Here is a 16,557-nt window from a genome sequence, read left to right as displayed (position 1 = left end):
TATAATATAACCTATAGGCCTATAAAACCCCAGTGGATAAGCAGTTTGGAGAATGGATGGATAATTAATAAAAAGATTCCATTTAAACAGTCAGTCAACCCCAAAAATCACTTTATAATTCACACACTGCATATAATTATATAAATGCCTAGTGCCTGCCAGGGTGCATGTATGTATGAATGATTAATCAAGCCAACACTATACCACATAGTTATCTTCATGTCCTCTTTTCAATGAAAGGACTGCATTCATTGTCACAAACTAAGGGTTGGTACTGAATGAACTGTACCTTCTCACCAGTTTTAGACAGGCCTCAATGTCATGTCTAATGATCATCTAGAGCAAATTCATGCCAGCTTAATACATAACCAAGCAAATATTTATTAGTGATTACAATGCTTATTTCTCAACAGAAAACGAGTCATAAGATCAAAACACTAAAACGTGCAGCGAATCTGTGCTGCCTTCAAAATCGACCAGACACCTTAATAGACAGGATGTCTCTTGTTGCCTGATTATCTCCATTTACTGCCAATGAAGGCAATGTTTTCAGCATCCATAAAGAAACGAACATTTTAGTCCTGTATATGAATTGTCTTAGTTGGTCAAAGTGCATTTCTTTGAGATATATACAGAGTGTAACAGTGGTCATAAATTTTGTTCACTCTCAAGCAATCAAGAGATATTGACAGAAAAACAAGAGCAGTTGAGATAAATGGGACGTTTTTGCCAATGTAACTCATCATTCATTATTGTGTGAATCAAAGTGGACAAGAAGACGCTAGGACTGTGTTGGCACAGCTGTGCTGGCATAGATAAATGGGCTATAGCTTGATATCTTAATGGCTCTCATACGCGCACACACTCACAGCTTCACACACACGTGTACACAGAGCCACACGCGGCCCTCATGATGGTCTCTTTTTTCATTCATTTGCTCAGTGAGAGGAAGCAGGGCATTGGGTCAAACTCAACCGTTAAATAACATCTTACAAACACCGGTCAGCTGTGTCGTACAAGGGTGCAGCTATCAAAGCAGCTTTCACAGACCAGCTCAATATGACATTTGTTTTGATAATGAGATGAAATTCATTTGGCCATGTTCAGCATTCATTCTTTAAGTTTGACACAGACTGTTTACTCCTATCTCTTCATCTCTAACTCATGCAATGAAGCTCACTGAATGTGACGAGGAGAGTTGTTTTCACAACAGTACATCACAGTAGTTTCTAACTGACATTATATCATGTTTTCCTTCTTGTTTTAAGCTGAAACCTGTTTAAAGAAAAAATGTTTTTAAACTATTTGCAAATGAGGTGACAAATACTGAAGACAAATGAAATAGACATACAAATATTCTGAATGTCATGCATGACTTTAATGCTTTTGCTTCTTTTGTCCCCATAAATTATACCTGCCATAAAAAACAAAGAAAATATTTTATTAACCATCTGAAAGTAGTTAATGGTGTTGTCTAAAAGAATTCAGAAATGTCCTTCAATCTACACTTGTGTGAACTGGTCTGTACATACTGTGTGAATGTATGTTTGAATGCACTAATCTCATCTGGACTGACCCAATCTCCTCCTTTAAATCAGCGAGACAGTGGACAGATAACCATGTCAAATCCACATGAGTGATTGGCACGTTCAGCACAAGGCCTGAGGAAGAAACACACAGCCATTTCGATTGAGACTTTCCTGTCTTATCAGTTTGCTATATGATATGTGAATGAAGAGTGCAAAATGCTCAAGGGCACACAACTACAAGTTATAATGTGTGGAGGGAGAAGAGGGCTGGGGAATTATGCGACACATTTCAGACTGAAACATACAAACTAAAGAGACTAAGAAGAAAAAGCAGAGGAAGATCACTGCTGGACAGAACAGAGTTTAAACTCCAGTTGATTGTCAAATGTCAGCAACTTTTAGCCTTCAACACACTGATACAGGGGCTTATATTGATATGGCCACTATTACCCTTTGTCTCTCCGTCTCCGTCTTGTCAAATACTGCACACAAATTCTTTCTCAGTGATAAGGAGGCACTAGAAACCACTGTGATTTGCAGCGAGATTAGGTTAATTAATACCCAGAGATTATAGTTCTGTTAATTCAGAGATAATTCAAAACACCATGCAGGATATTGATATTGCCCAAGACTGACATCTTTAGATCAATAGATATGGCAAGTGACATCTCATTTTCCTGGCTTATATTAAACTAGTAAATCACTAAAGTGAAGACCCAAAAGTGAAGTGTTTCTATTTTACATTTTTCTAATGCAAAAAAAAAGTTTTTATTATAAAATATATAACCGTGTTATATTAGTATTATTAATATAGGATTATAGAATTTTTAATAAATCGCATTAAACTTACTGTATTTCAGTTAATTGCCCAGGCAACATTTCTAATTTTCATTTAGCCTAAGTTTTTCATCTAATATTTACATTTTATTTTATTTAAGCTTTATTTTTAATAGTTTTAGCTTTACTTAAGAATAACATCACTAATATATATGAATGAAATATAATAAAAAATATAATCTGAATTTCATATTTGAGAATTTTCAAAAGAGCAGGCAACACCTTCTGTACAAAGCAGTTTACATGCTCAATGTCACACAGTTACTTATTAGACTGGCGACCTAGAAGTATATTTCTGATTAATTTGAACTAATAATTAACTTTTTAAAACCCTAAAACGTTATTTATTTTGAGGTCAAAATCCAATAAAACCCACTTTCAAAATGGTCTCAGATATCTGGGTCCTACTTCAGGAATGAAATAACAGCTGCTAAAGTACTTCAGAAATTAAGCTAAATTATGATTGACAGCAAAGACCAGTCTTTCCTGTATATTGTTTCTGAGCCTAAACTGATGGCAGGCAAGACAGAGTTGTTGACCTCAGGGCAGCAGGCCTTGCTGTTGAGTCATGCTCTGCCACACATACCACATTTGGACACCTTATTTACCACAACACAAAAAGGAGTGTTACGCAACATGGATGAAGTTCCCTGTGATAGAGTGAGGGAATAGAGGAAATGAAAACAGGACAGATGGTACTGCATGTCTGCACTTGCATAAGGTACATGTGCACATGGCCATGTATGTTTGTTTACGTGTACATGTGTCATATATGTTTGTGGGAGTACTGAGAATTATGAACTTCATTATGGATTTACATTTGTTAACTGCAATTTCTGAAATGAAATCAAATGGGGAATGTGCTTTTTATTATAAGTGAGAGAAAGAGAAGAAAAAAAGAAAGAGAGAGGCATGTAGTGAGGGGACTCCAGTATTTCTAGGAAGCGCAATTTGATACGTCTGTTTACCAAATACAGAGAGCACATGTGACCCGGAGTAGTATATCCAAGAACATGGATATTTATCCAATAACGGAACACATACTCTGAGGAATAAAACTATACAGTACATAAAAATATGTTTGTGTCACATTCAGTTTTACATCATACATGCTTTGTCTGTCTTATTGCCATAAGTGAAAATGTTCTTTTTATTGTGTCTTTAATTCATTTGCAAATGTTTGTGTGCAAACACATTTTATTTGAATGAACACAATTAAAGATATTTCGCCCTAATGTCGTTCCAAACTATTCCTCTATGTTTTTTTTTCTTTTGTTCTTACGGTCAGTGGAGTTCAGTGTTCTTTCTACATGCTTCAAAATAAATTATTTTGTGTCACACAGAAAAATAGAAATATACAGGATTGAAACAACATGACCCTGGTGAAAAAAATAATAAAAAATGCTATACTAGTATAATACTTAGCTATACTTTGTACAAAATACTATTGTATACTATAATGTATTTTCAAAGTATACTTTCCATGCATTGTTACAATAATCATTTCCAGCACACAGTTAAAATAAACCTAAAATATATTTTTAATAAAGTGCAAATGAATACAATTTTCACTCCAAGTATATTTTTCTAAAATATATTTTTAGATCTTATCTGCACACATGTATTTTGGATTTGTGTGTTTCAACACACTGGCTTTGCATCCTTCCCACTATGTTTCTTTGTGATAGACAGTGTATTAACATATTTGTGGAGTAATAGGCTGCCTTTTGTTAATAATCAAAGGTAGGCATTTCGGTGATCAATCAAAGTGGTTTGGCATCTGTGTTTTCATCATCAGCACAATAGCAGAGTGTTAATTACATTTAACCATCATTGTGGAACTGATCGTCACACTCTTTCATCATCTGATAATGATATTATGAAAGCTTTTGCCATGCTTGTCACGTCTTACTTTTGAGTTTTTAATACAACTTTTTTAGTTTGTATTTAATCCACCCAAATGTGAAAATTCTGTCATCATTTACTCACCTCCATCTTGTTCCAAACCTGTATGACTTTCTTTCTTCTGTCGAATATAAAAGAAGATTATTTGAGAAATGTATCAGCGTTTTTTTTCTCCCCATAGTGCAAGTCAATGTTTGGTTAAAAAATGTTTTCAGAATATCTTCTTTTGTCTTTTGCATAATAAAGAAAGTTACACGTTTTGAACAACATGAGGTTGAGTAAATGATGACAGAACTTTAATTATTAAATGAACTATCACTTTAAATTCTGCTTTCCTGTCATATTTGTTTGCTTTTCTGGAATACTGCTTTTCTCTTTCTCCCTATTTGCCAGTTCGGTCTCTCCCCCTCTATACAGTGCTCTCTGTTTTCACTCATCTCCTCACGCTCTCCTCAGCGTGATCATGTTTTTGGAACTCTGGTTCAATCCAGTCTCCTGTTTCCCCCCTTTTTCTCTCCTCTAAGGCTCTGTTTTTCATTCCTACACTGTTGTCCCATCTGAGACATCCACTTTTGCTCCCCTGTGGTCTTTTGGTTTTTGCACGTATGTGAGATTTTTTTAGTCTGGAAATGAACAAATTACTCTGTCATGGAACAAGACAGAGCTGTGTTGTGGTGGGTATGCTGTATAGTGTACGTGTTTAGTAAATTTGTGTCAGCTTGTCTTTAAAACGCTAGAGCAAGGGAAAATAGCTTTCATTTCTCCTCTCTCTTCATAAGTGTGGGGGAGGAACAACATGTTTCCCTATACCATATTTCTTGGAATGACCAAATCCTTTCCTCAGAATTGCAGCTGTAAAGAGCTTCACATTTCTCACATGTAGCATGGTTTGCTTCCCTGCATGCAATATTATTTTATGTTAACATAGCCTAACTGGATAAATGCAGCTTTTTCTTTTGCATATGTTACAATCTCACGTCATGATTGTATTATGATGTCACAGCATGGCGTGGTCCATCATTCAGCCGCAGAGCTCATGAATTATTCATATTCACGTCAGAGACTGTGCTAAAAATATCTCTGAGAACCTGCACTACCACACCGACCGTTACATCTTTATGGTGGGCACGGCTGCTTGTGGACAGACACACAATGGGTACAAGTCCTTTTTAACCCCCTAAATGCCATTTTTACAATAATCACAACAAAAATACTTCATTTGAAAAGAAACATGTCTGAAAACACTGATTTCAGAATGTCAAGAGTTGTTGTGTTCTGGGCTAATGCTGGCCGCTGTACTTCCTGTGCACTGTAAAAAAAAAAAAAAAATCCTATTTAGTTTAAGCAGGCAGAAAATTATTAAAAATAAGGAAACACAAATAAAGTTTCCTTAAGTTATAGGCCCTAATGTGTTATTTAAAAAAAAGCCTTTAAACACAGTCATGAATTGCTAACGGCTTGCTGGCTGCACGAGGGGAGGGATATTATCATTCTAGAGAGCATCTGTGTAGTGCTAGTGGTGCTCACTGCAGAGCCAAATGATGTCCGGCTCCCCCTCTCTGGATGTAATGTGTGGAACTTGACCTAGTTCAGCTCCACCTCTGTGAATGGCTGGAGCTTGACCTAATTAGGTTCAGGAATAGGATTATGGTAGGGCTGGACCTTCAAGCTCCACCCCTACACAGAGGGGGAGCTGGATGTCAAGCTTCATCCATTGGCTCTGCAGTGAGTAAACTCTTGGTTAGCAGCATGGCCCCATCATCAGCCTCTGCTGGTGAAAGCTGTAACTACAACATTTGAGTTTAAACAGCATTTTTCCCAATTGAGCATGTAAAACTTAAATAAAATTGTTTGCATGAAACATTTTAATGGAAAATATTTTATTTTGGGGGTTCTTAAAAGCATGAAATAAAATAAAAAAATAAAAAAACGTGTGTTTTGTCATTATTTAGATGCACATTGGGATAAACATGGCCTTAAAGCTAACAAACATGACAAAAGGCTACACAACTTCAATTTTAATTCCATGGGGTCAGAATATCAGATAATGGCACATGCATCTTTTCACCAATAGATGGAGCCAGTAGGCTAAATAGAAACTCTATTGGAGTTGCTATGATACCTTTACATTTTGTGGGCATCACAACAGGGACAGAAATTATTATAGCAACCATTTTAAGTTCTGCCAATTATGTCTCTAACTCACATACCCAGCAATTACTCTGTATAGTCTGGCTCCAATAACTGTTGATGCCAGGCATCTCTGGCTAGCATGGCAACAAAAAGTCTAAAAGGTGTCCATTTTCAGTGAAACAACTAATGCATAAATAACCTAACCTAAAGCATGTATAGCTCTGGGGTAACAAAACACTGCAACATTAGCAATTTCTCTTGGATTACTACTTGTATGTATGTGTTTGAGTAAATTAAAGTCATTAGTCATTTAGAGCATTTGTTTGCAGAAAATGACAACTGCTCAAAATAAAAAAAGATGCCATGTTTTTAGACCTCAAATAATGCAAAGAAAACAAATGTATATTCATTTTTAAACAACACATACTAATGTTTTAACTTCAGAAGAGTTAACAAATCAATATTCGGTGGGTTAACCCTGATTTCCAATCACAGCTTTCATGCGTCTTGGCATGTTCTCTATCAGTCTTTCACATTGCTGTAGCCTGTTGGGGGACTTTATTCCACTCCTGGCACAAAAATCAAGCAGCTTTGCTTGGTTTGATGGCTTGTGACCTTCCATTTCATTTCACATTTCAGAGGTTTTCAATGGGGTTCAGGTTTAAAGTTTGGGCTGGCTATGTCAGTCTTGATCAGGTAGTCCTCCATCCACACACCTTTATTGGCCTAACTGTGTGGCATGGATCATTGTCCTGCAGGAAAAAACAATCCTTTGAGTTGGGGAACAGAGAAGAAGTAAGTAAGTTTTCTAACAGGATAACCTTGTACGTGGCTTGAGTCACGCGTCCTTTACAAAGACATATCTGCCTGATTCTGATCTTCTCTGATGAGTCCAGATTTCTGCGTTTGCCCAACACCTGATCCTGTAATGGTTAAACTGAGACATGGAGAGGCCTACATCCCACAGTGTCTCATTCTCACTGTGAAATTTGTTGGAGGATTGGTGATGATCTGGGGGTTCAGTAAGGAATCAGGCAGATCCATTTTGTGAGCCACGTCCAAGGTTATCCTGGAAGAAAAATAGTTTCCAAATTCTGCTCTGAATTTTTTTTTTTTTTTTTATTATTATTCTGCTCTGACAGTGTTCCCCAACTAGAAAGATTGGTTTTGCAAAATAGTTTCACTGGCTATTATGACAAACACTGGATTTCTCAACAGTCCACAACTGGATAACAAGTAGCCTACCATTTATTAACCTGTAGAGGGCCCTATTCTACAATTTTTAAGTTTTTTACATAAGACACTTTGCTTTGCCAAGTAGTTAATAAGAAAAAGGGCTTTTTGCAACTCTTCAACTCTGTTCAAATTAGATTAATCAAAACAAGCATATAGATATCATTCTTGGGATCTGTATATTTAAATATGGACCAACAAAGTGCTTAACACTAATGTTATAAGTAATGAAGTGTTTGTCTCATCTTGACATATCCCCCTCTGGTTTGGATAAATGTCAAGAATGTGTCACCACCACATCACTTTTGCCAAACAGATGAAAGACAGAAGGAAAAGGACACTAATTACCAACCAGGGGGGATTTACGGTGCATGATAACTAGCAATGTGTGTGTGTACAGTATATCATGCTGGCATACAGGAAGAATACAATAATAAAAATAAAAAAATGAATAAGTATATAATGTATGTGTCCCTTTAAGCCCGAAGCACCAGTTGCTTGGACACAAGCAAGCCAAACACCACTATCCTCTTTTGCTCTCAGGCACAAAGTTCACAGTTGACTTTATAGACTACACTTAATACTCAGCATGTTGTTTCAGTCAAGAATCAGTAGCTGTCTGTGCTATAATCCCACAATTCTGCAAATCCATGTATGTTTTGTCCTGTAATATCAATGACAGCTGGGATTCTTCACACATGGTCATTTGTATTAATTTAACAAGTTTTAGCCTGGCTCAAAATGCTCTCTTATACAGCAAGACTGTGGCCGGTCCACCTAAAACTGCGATAAGCATTGAGTCTTTGTTTTGGTTACAGATAAAAATCACAAAAGAGAGTAGGAATGAATAAAAGAGACAGAGAGGGGGGGTTAGATCCTATACTTGATATTTCTCTCCCCTCAAGACCACCAAGAGAAAACAAGAGGAAGTAATAAAGTCTGGAGGCTCTGCTTACAAAACACTTGCATGACATGCGGACTCTTAATATAATGTTACTTGAATTTAAAACCTGTTAACAGCTTTTCTGTTTGTCAAATGAATTGCATTGCTTTTGTATCCATTACATACTTGTTTTGTCTACAGCTCCCATCATTTATTCTCATTAGCAGATGCTCTTGGTATCTGCCTGGTGTTAGGTGAGAGTTGTTCGTCCTAGAGCAGATGAGTGCCAGACATATGGATTTGATCAACAGGCCCCGTGCTAATGTTTTCTTTGGGCATGTTGACAGGCCGATAGACAAACGTCTCTCTCTCTCTCTCTCCCTCACACACACTTATTCCCTCACAAAGGCATTGGCTGACGGACAGTCTAGAGCGCTCCAATGACACACAACCAAACCCAAGCACTCCAGGACAAGCAGAGGGAAAAAAGGAAGAGAGAAGGGGAGAACAAGTAAGGAACAAGAAAGAGAACGGGACGAGAAGAAAAAGAGAGAGACACTCACGCCTCTGACTGCCCATTTTTTCCTCCGCCGCTGCTCTCTCCCTCTTCCTTCTCACTCCTTCTCTTAGTCTCACACCAGCACACACACACCCTCTCTCGTTCTCACCAAACTTTTTTTCACTGTCTCGCTCTTCTTAAATGATTTTGAGAGAGAGGGGAGACACATTTGGAGGTTGTCTGAAATTCAGGAGCTCCACAGATGCCTGAGACCCACGGAGAATTAGGAGACTTACTCTGCTTGGAAAAGATACAAAAGAAGAGAAACAACAGGAGGACTGCAACAAACTTGCACCACTTAACCACTACTGGACACTGGTGTTTGTGGCGTTATCATGGTGACGCTAAAACTTACATTGACTTTAAGATTCACCTTACTGCTCCTGTTCTGGTTAAGCTGTACCAGTTGGCTAAGCCAGGCTCAGCAGCCGTCCCTACAGGCTTTACGTCAAGCGGCCAAACCCCGGCAAAATCTCTCTGAGAGTGCAGAGAGCAAAGTAGAACGTCTCGGCCAGGTTTTCCGAAGGAACGTGCGTCTTCTTCGGGAGCGGGGAGGTTGTCTGGATCTGGTCTTCCTCGTGGACGAGTCGTCCAGCGTGGGAGCTTCCAACTTTGGGAGCGAGCTGCGATTTGTGCGGAAGCTGCTGTCAGATTTTCCAGTGGCGCCTGAGGCAACACGTGTAGCGCTGGTGACATTTAGCTCTAAGAGCCATGTGGTTACAAGAGTGGACTATGTGTCTGCACCCAAAGCCCACCAGCACAAATGCTCGCTCTTCAGCAAAGAGATCCCCTCCATCACCTACAGAGGAGGTGGCACATACACCAGGGGGGCTTTCCAGCGTGCAGCGGTAAGATCAGCTGTGTAATCACATTGTTTGAGTCTATGGATGTGAATATATAAAAGAGGAAATAAAGTAATTGGGGGGGGGGGGGGGGGGGTTGAGCTGAAAGAATCATTAACAGTAAATGTACCATCCAGATTGAGTTGAATGTTCAGGCTTTGATTTATGCTGAATATATTCCATATTCTTCCATTGCTCTTTAATGTTCTTCAACAAATGGATGATTATAGATAGCTATTGAATCTAAATCACTGAAGCACGTTTAGCAGAAAAAGAACTGCAAAGTCTAAATGATAAATGGACAACACAAAAGTCTTCATTCCTGATAAGGTACCTCCAGATGTCATCTCTAAGTTAACACCACATGGTTTCCTGTGCACTCTAATCTGGGAAAGATAACCACAGTGAGCATCTATCTATTCAGGTCTGTCTAGAACAGTAGGTCACACATTTTCATTCAGTTAAAAAAAACAAAAAAACAAAAACAAACAAACAATGAAAATGCCAGGTTGATTTGTCCCCTGTAAACTTTCCCTGAAGACTTTGGGATATAGTGAAAGACAGGTTTAATGGTTTTAAGATGGAACCATTTGAGAACTTCAGGATCCAAGTGAAAGGAAAAGATAGTAGCAATGGTGACTCATATCAAACAAATTATTTTTTATTTTAACTCAGTCTCACTTAAAGGAGAACTCCGGTCAATTTTAACATTGAGCTCATTTTTTTGTAAATTTGGAGTGCTGTCAGTACAGAGAACAACGACAAAAATCGGTGTTGCCTACACCATTTTATCCTCTTTTTAAAATTTGCACCCTGTTGACTTCAATGGGGCAAGTTTTAAACTAGCTTTTAGCCTCTTAACATCCTTGATGTGTCATTACAAGTGCCAGAGCCGGTTCTAGACATTAGGAGGCCCTAGGCATAATTCATGTTGGAGGCCCCCCACCCCCAATAAAAAAACACTTGAAACAAATATGATTCCTAACCTTTTTATTTATACAACATTTAATTTTAAAAGCAGTATATTTTTACTTACACAGTACATAAGTTTGGACACATTACTATTTTTAATGTTTTTGAAAGAAGTCTCTTATGCTCATCAAGCCTGGATTTATTTGATCAAAAATACAGAAAAATAATATAGTGAAATATTATTAAAATTTAAAATAATGATTTTCTATTTTACTATACTTTATATTTCTGTGATGCAAAGCTGAATTTAGTGCCACGTGATCATTCTGATTTATTATCAAATGTTAGAAATGGTGCTTAATATTTATTTTATAACCTGTCTGTGATACTTTTTTTCAGGATTTTTGATTATTAAAGAGTTGTTTTAAAAAAGTCTTCACTATCACTTTTTATATATTTAACACATCCTTGCTGAATATTCCTGTTTTTTTTTTTCTTCTGTATTTTTGATCAAATAAATGCAGGCTTGTAGAGCATAATAATAAACTTCTTTCAAAAACATTAAAAATAGTAATGGGTCCAGACTTTTACCGGTACTGTACATATTGATCAAACTTTATCTACGGTAATCTCTTTTTTGTTTAATGAAGATGTTATTGTTGTTGTTGTTATTTTGCTGTTTTATTCAATTTATTCACAGTTCCAGAATCCCACTTCAGTAGATGAGCATAAGTGCTTTTATATTGCATTGCTACCTTAAATATGCTATACACAAATCAAGTGGAAGAGAAAGACACGATCGCTACTGAGCAGAAAAAAATATATAAAGTGAAATTATTGGCGTAATGTCAGGAATCTAATCATCAGCAGAATTTAGAAGATAGACCCATAGATATGAGATCCTTTAGACTATTTGAAACATTTAAAAATGTTGTAGTGTGTTGGCTTTTTAACTTAGAATACAGACGTCTTGTCTTTTAATTTTGTAGCTTTTTTACTAGTCAGCTCCCGACGCGATGTTATTCATTGTACGCGCAAATTCAAAGCGTCGCGTCTGGGCACGTTAATGACGCTCGCGCTCTTTTAAACTTGTAGTAAAGCGGTGAATGATTTTTCCAGAAATGACGCTGATCTACAGTACAAGTTTATATTTAGAATACATTGCAATCACTCCAAAATAGATGACGACAACTCTCACACCTGCATTATTAGCTGTGCTTCTTTGTGTGCTTATTAGGCTTTAGCCTCGCAGCATCTGATGGATGAAGCCGGCACACATTAATTGGTTTAACTGCAGTAATGTAACAGTCTATGGTTAAGATAAACATCGTCACTATTTTTAGTGAATTAATAAATATTGAAATAAATTGTAGATAGGACATTTGTACTTTTTTTTTTTTTTTTTTGTCCCTCTGTCTGGGCCCCATCCCGCCAATCGGGCCCTAGGCACGTGCCTAGTTTGCCTTTGCGTTAATCCGGCTCTGACAAGTGCCAAGCCATGTGAGTGATTCCTTCAGAGTGAACACGGTGAATCTGACTGCAGTAGATGTGAAAGATATTAATAAAAATGATGTTATTTCAGCCAGCGCACATGTATTTTCTTCCTGTTTTCGGTCGAAGTCCAAAGTAGTCGATTGTCGAGTTCACGCGCGTGATCATAGGTAACTAAACCTATGCGTGTGAACCCGACAATCGATTACTATGGACTTCGACCGAAAACAGGATGTAAATACAGGTATGTGCGCTGGCTGAAATAACATCATTTTTATTAATATCTTTCACATCTACTGCAGTCAGATTCACCCGTGATCACTTTGAAGGAATCACTCACATGGCTGGGCACTTGTAATGACACATCAAGGATGTTAAGAGGCTAAAAGTAGGTTTAGTACTTGCCCCATTGAAGTCAACAGGGTGCAAATTTTAAAAAGAGGATAACACGGTGTAGGCAACACCGATTTTTGTCGTTGTTCTCTGTATTGACAGCACTCCAAATTTAAAAAAAAATGAGCTCAATGTTAAAATTGACCGGAGTTCTCCTTTAACAGCAATGCTATAAATTGCAGCAAAATGATTTATTGCCTCATCTTGCAGCCTACTGTGGCTTCTACTCCCTTTTTCCGTTACAAATGATTATGACGTCCGTGTTTTCAGACATTTTTCTTGTCCTGAATGACATTTGTGGTTTGAAAAATGGTTTCGCTAACCCAGATCTGCAAATGTATTAAGTTGTTATGGAAGCACAGCAGGAAAGTCCTTTTGTTCATATGCAATTAATTTACATTGCAGTCAAATCCATTCAGTCTAAATGGTGTGGAGGTCTGGAAGCTTTTACCAGACACATTTTCAATCTTTCAGAGGTGAGGTCAAAGGCCTTATCCACAGTTCTACTGCCCAGCCGAAGAGCACAGAAAGGCCATCTCTCTCTGATCAGATTTGCCTTTAAGCAAGAACATCCTCAATTGCCAAGCCTCTAATTCATTTACTCTACTTGATTTGGAGAATGAAATGTTGGGTTTGCTCTTAATGCATTTTAATTTGCTATGGCTGATGATGGATAAAGGCTGCATTGTGTAGTCTAACAAACCCAACATGCTAATAAACAGCAGGTTGGGTAACCAATTAGCCTGATAAACTGAGGAAGCAAACAGGATGAAACTTTAAGAAATGGAATTTTTAACATTTAACAATGAAGGTACACAATAAAATTTGCCAAAACACACTTTGAATGTTGGTTTGACAAAACATTTAGACAGATAGAGAAAGAGAGAGCGCAACAGTAGCTAGCTAGATAGAACCAACAATTCCACAATACAATATGGCAATCTTTCTGTCCTTATATCATTTCTCTTAGGTTCCCCTCACACTCCTGCTGCTTCTCCCTCTAACCTCAGTGTTTGTTTGCACTTAGTGGGCATTCTGGGTTGCCAGATCCCCAACTCCTTTCCATTTGCCAAACCAGAGCAGAACTAGCTCCCTATAAAACATATTTCTCTCTTTCTACTGTCCTTTTGAATGTTTGCAAATGCTTTTAGTGCTTTCCAAATTCTTTGCCTGCTTTTCTGATCAGCCTCCATAGGGAGTCATTACATCGAAGTCCTTGACCAAATGGATTCGAAATTTCCTATTTCTGATGAATGCTTGACTCCAGTAGGATTCTTCCCTTTCCCAGCATGGATTCTATTTAGAAGGGGAAGTCTATGGGAATTCTACAAGCACATTGTACATACATAGTAATTTTTCTCATTCTGACTATTCATGACAATTTATCTAGTAGTATGAAGGTGAGAAGGGGGGTGCTATTTTTGTGTTATTGTTAGCATACGTCCATCCCATTTCATCACTACAGGACTCTTCCTCCTTCAATCCCTCATCAGAAATTCCAGAGAATGTTTCTTTAAAGTGCCATTGACCCCTCTGACCTGGTTTTTGAAGCACATGGTAGCAGGAGTGTTTCTGTCATCGAGTCTAGACAGATCAGCGTATCAAAATATCTCATATTGTGTCTGCAAAAACATCTGTCAGCAAGCCTCAGAATGTGTTGTGCAAAAATCAGGGACATAAAAGCAAAGAAACACGAAAGAGCTGGGACAGATGTCAAAGGACACAAATGTAATATTTGGTGTTGAAACAAATGACTGGAAATTCAATATAAATGCATTGCAGGTACAATCATTTTTCTCTATATTAATTTAAGGTGAATATCTACTTGCATGGAGAAGATCAGTTTTTTTCCCTTTTTTTTCTCAGAGATGGAGAGAGGGAGACGAGAGCCTCTTTTTGGCCTTGCTTGCAGTAAAGAAAGTCTGGCACTTCCTAAGGCTGTATTTGTGTTATTAATTAAGACTGATTAGGGAGATCCTTATGAGAGACAGCCTGTACTCCACGAACCCTGATAAAACTGCCAGGAATGCCTTTAAACCAGCCTGAGAGCCACAGATTTGTCTGCAGACAACCAGATAAGAGCCATTCGGTCTTTAACTGTCTGAAGAGGCAACATGTTTTACAATGAATCAGTCCTAGTTAAGGGCTGAACGGCAACTCTGAGTTGTGTTGAAGGAAAAGATTGCTTGTAATAGCTTTGCATTCTTTACAGTACCTTAAAGGGGATATATGTCCAATTTAGAAACCCTTGTTATTAGCAACACTGGTGGTGTTAAGTGAACTGGAGCAAGCAACTTGTGCTCCAAATCGTGCTCACGCTCATGAACATGCAACATGCTGAACATAATTCGATGCCCTGATATATTCACAGCAAAGTTCTTTTTATTTTTTTTTTGCTTAGAAGTAAAACAGCAACAGAACAGCAATATACTGTCAAAGAACATCTAGATGCCGTCCACGCTGCTGAGAATGACGTTTAGATGAATATGTTAATATGTGCTGCGCACGTTCCTCTCGATAACAAAATAAACACAACAAAAATGACAGCAGTGAGAAAGCAGCAGTTAAGAAAGCATCTGATCACAGTGATGTGGATATGTTTGCACCAGCTCTGTAATTCACCGGCATCATGGCAACAGAGGAGGAAGGCTAATTAAAATGACACAGTTATGATAGTTTGATTATAAAGTATAGTTGAGACTATAGACTACATAGATCTGGCTATGTTGGACTATAGTTTGAATTAATCACTTTTCTTTGAATGTGTGGGGTTCATAATAACATTCCCTGTAATGTTAATGTTTAAAGAGAGAGAGTACACCGCATATGTCTTCCATAGGTCTTTATTTTATTTCATGATGGGGTTAATGCATGAAACATCTTTAAATCAGTGTTGGTGCAAATGCATAAGACCCTGCTTAATTTATAGTGAGTAATGCTCAAACAGGCATGTTGTTTTAGCGATCCTACAGGAGGGGGCGCCCACGGAAGACAGGTGAGGGCGTGGAGTAGAAGGAGAAGAACAGTGTTTTGTAGTGTTGTGAGCAAACGCAGAGTTTTTGTGTACCTCTAATAAATGCCCTCGTAATGTAGGCAGTGAACAAGATTAAACGAACCCATAAAATGATGCACGTCTGAAAATTCATTCTTTTCGACATGCAACACATGACATATTGACATTATAGTACACAGAATAGCACTTTAGGCATTAACCTGAACATTTTATTAAGATTCATTTCATGTGTCATAGAACAGAAGAGAGTGCACGTAAACGTCACATCCTTTTGATTTTCCCAGCAAAAATGTCCCTGTAGTGTTTGTGTTCCCTGAAATTTTCCTGTCTGTAATTTTAATTAAAAAACTGTTTCCTTTTGAGTTATTCTTGTTATGCACTTCATTATATACAGCCAGCCATGACAGAACACCAAAACGAAAACAGTAGAAGTTTTTTTGCGCCGTTTTTTCTTTTTTTCCCTTTCTCTCTCTGTCACCATGGACTTACCTACAGTTCTGTTGGTGTGCCTGGATCAGAAGGACCGCTTCCCTGGAGTCTCACACCGGGGAGTTTTTGGAATTGACGTGCCAAACGCACTAACCTGACCGCTCGCTCTGCATCTTCTACATCTCCAGCCTCAGCGAGTGGCCCAGGTCACGCCTCCCAGGGAGCCGTCCTTGTGAGGACTTTGCCGCATTCATAGAGTGGGTGCTGGTGAACGAAGAGTAGGCCTTCACTATCGGCCATGCGGAGGATGACACCAGCCCCACTCTATACTCAGAACCCAGTCAGCCGGACTGAGCGGATGCCTGTGCCCACCACAGACACAGAGCTAGAGCCTACCG

The 16,557-nt window shown here is 38.1% G+C and overlaps 1 protein-coding gene across 4 annotated transcripts in view; it reads left to right on the top strand.

Moving 5' to 3' along the window:
- The first annotated feature begins 7,540 nt into the window (after positions 1-7,540).
- The window catches only part of svep1 (sushi, von Willebrand factor type A, EGF and pentraxin domain containing 1), an 80,468-nt gene continuing 71,451 nt past the window's right edge, over positions 7,541-16,557 (top strand). For all 4 annotated transcript variants that reach the window (XM_081392010.1, XM_081392012.1, XM_081392011.1 and 1 more), the window contains exon 1: positions 7,541-9,927. In XM_081392010.1, the coding sequence (XP_081248136.1) occupies positions 9,415-9,927 (513 nt within the window). In that variant the 5' untranslated portion in view covers positions 7,541-9,414. The remainder of the gene's footprint in view (positions 9,928-16,557) is intronic.

This window comes from Scardinius erythrophthalmus (genome assembly GCF_964197995.2).
Source record: "Scardinius erythrophthalmus genome assembly, chromosome: 2".
Taxonomy (NCBI): Eukaryota; Metazoa; Chordata; class Actinopteri; order Cypriniformes; family Leuciscidae; genus Scardinius; species Scardinius erythrophthalmus.
This window is presented reverse-complemented; position numbering and strand designations above follow the sequence as displayed.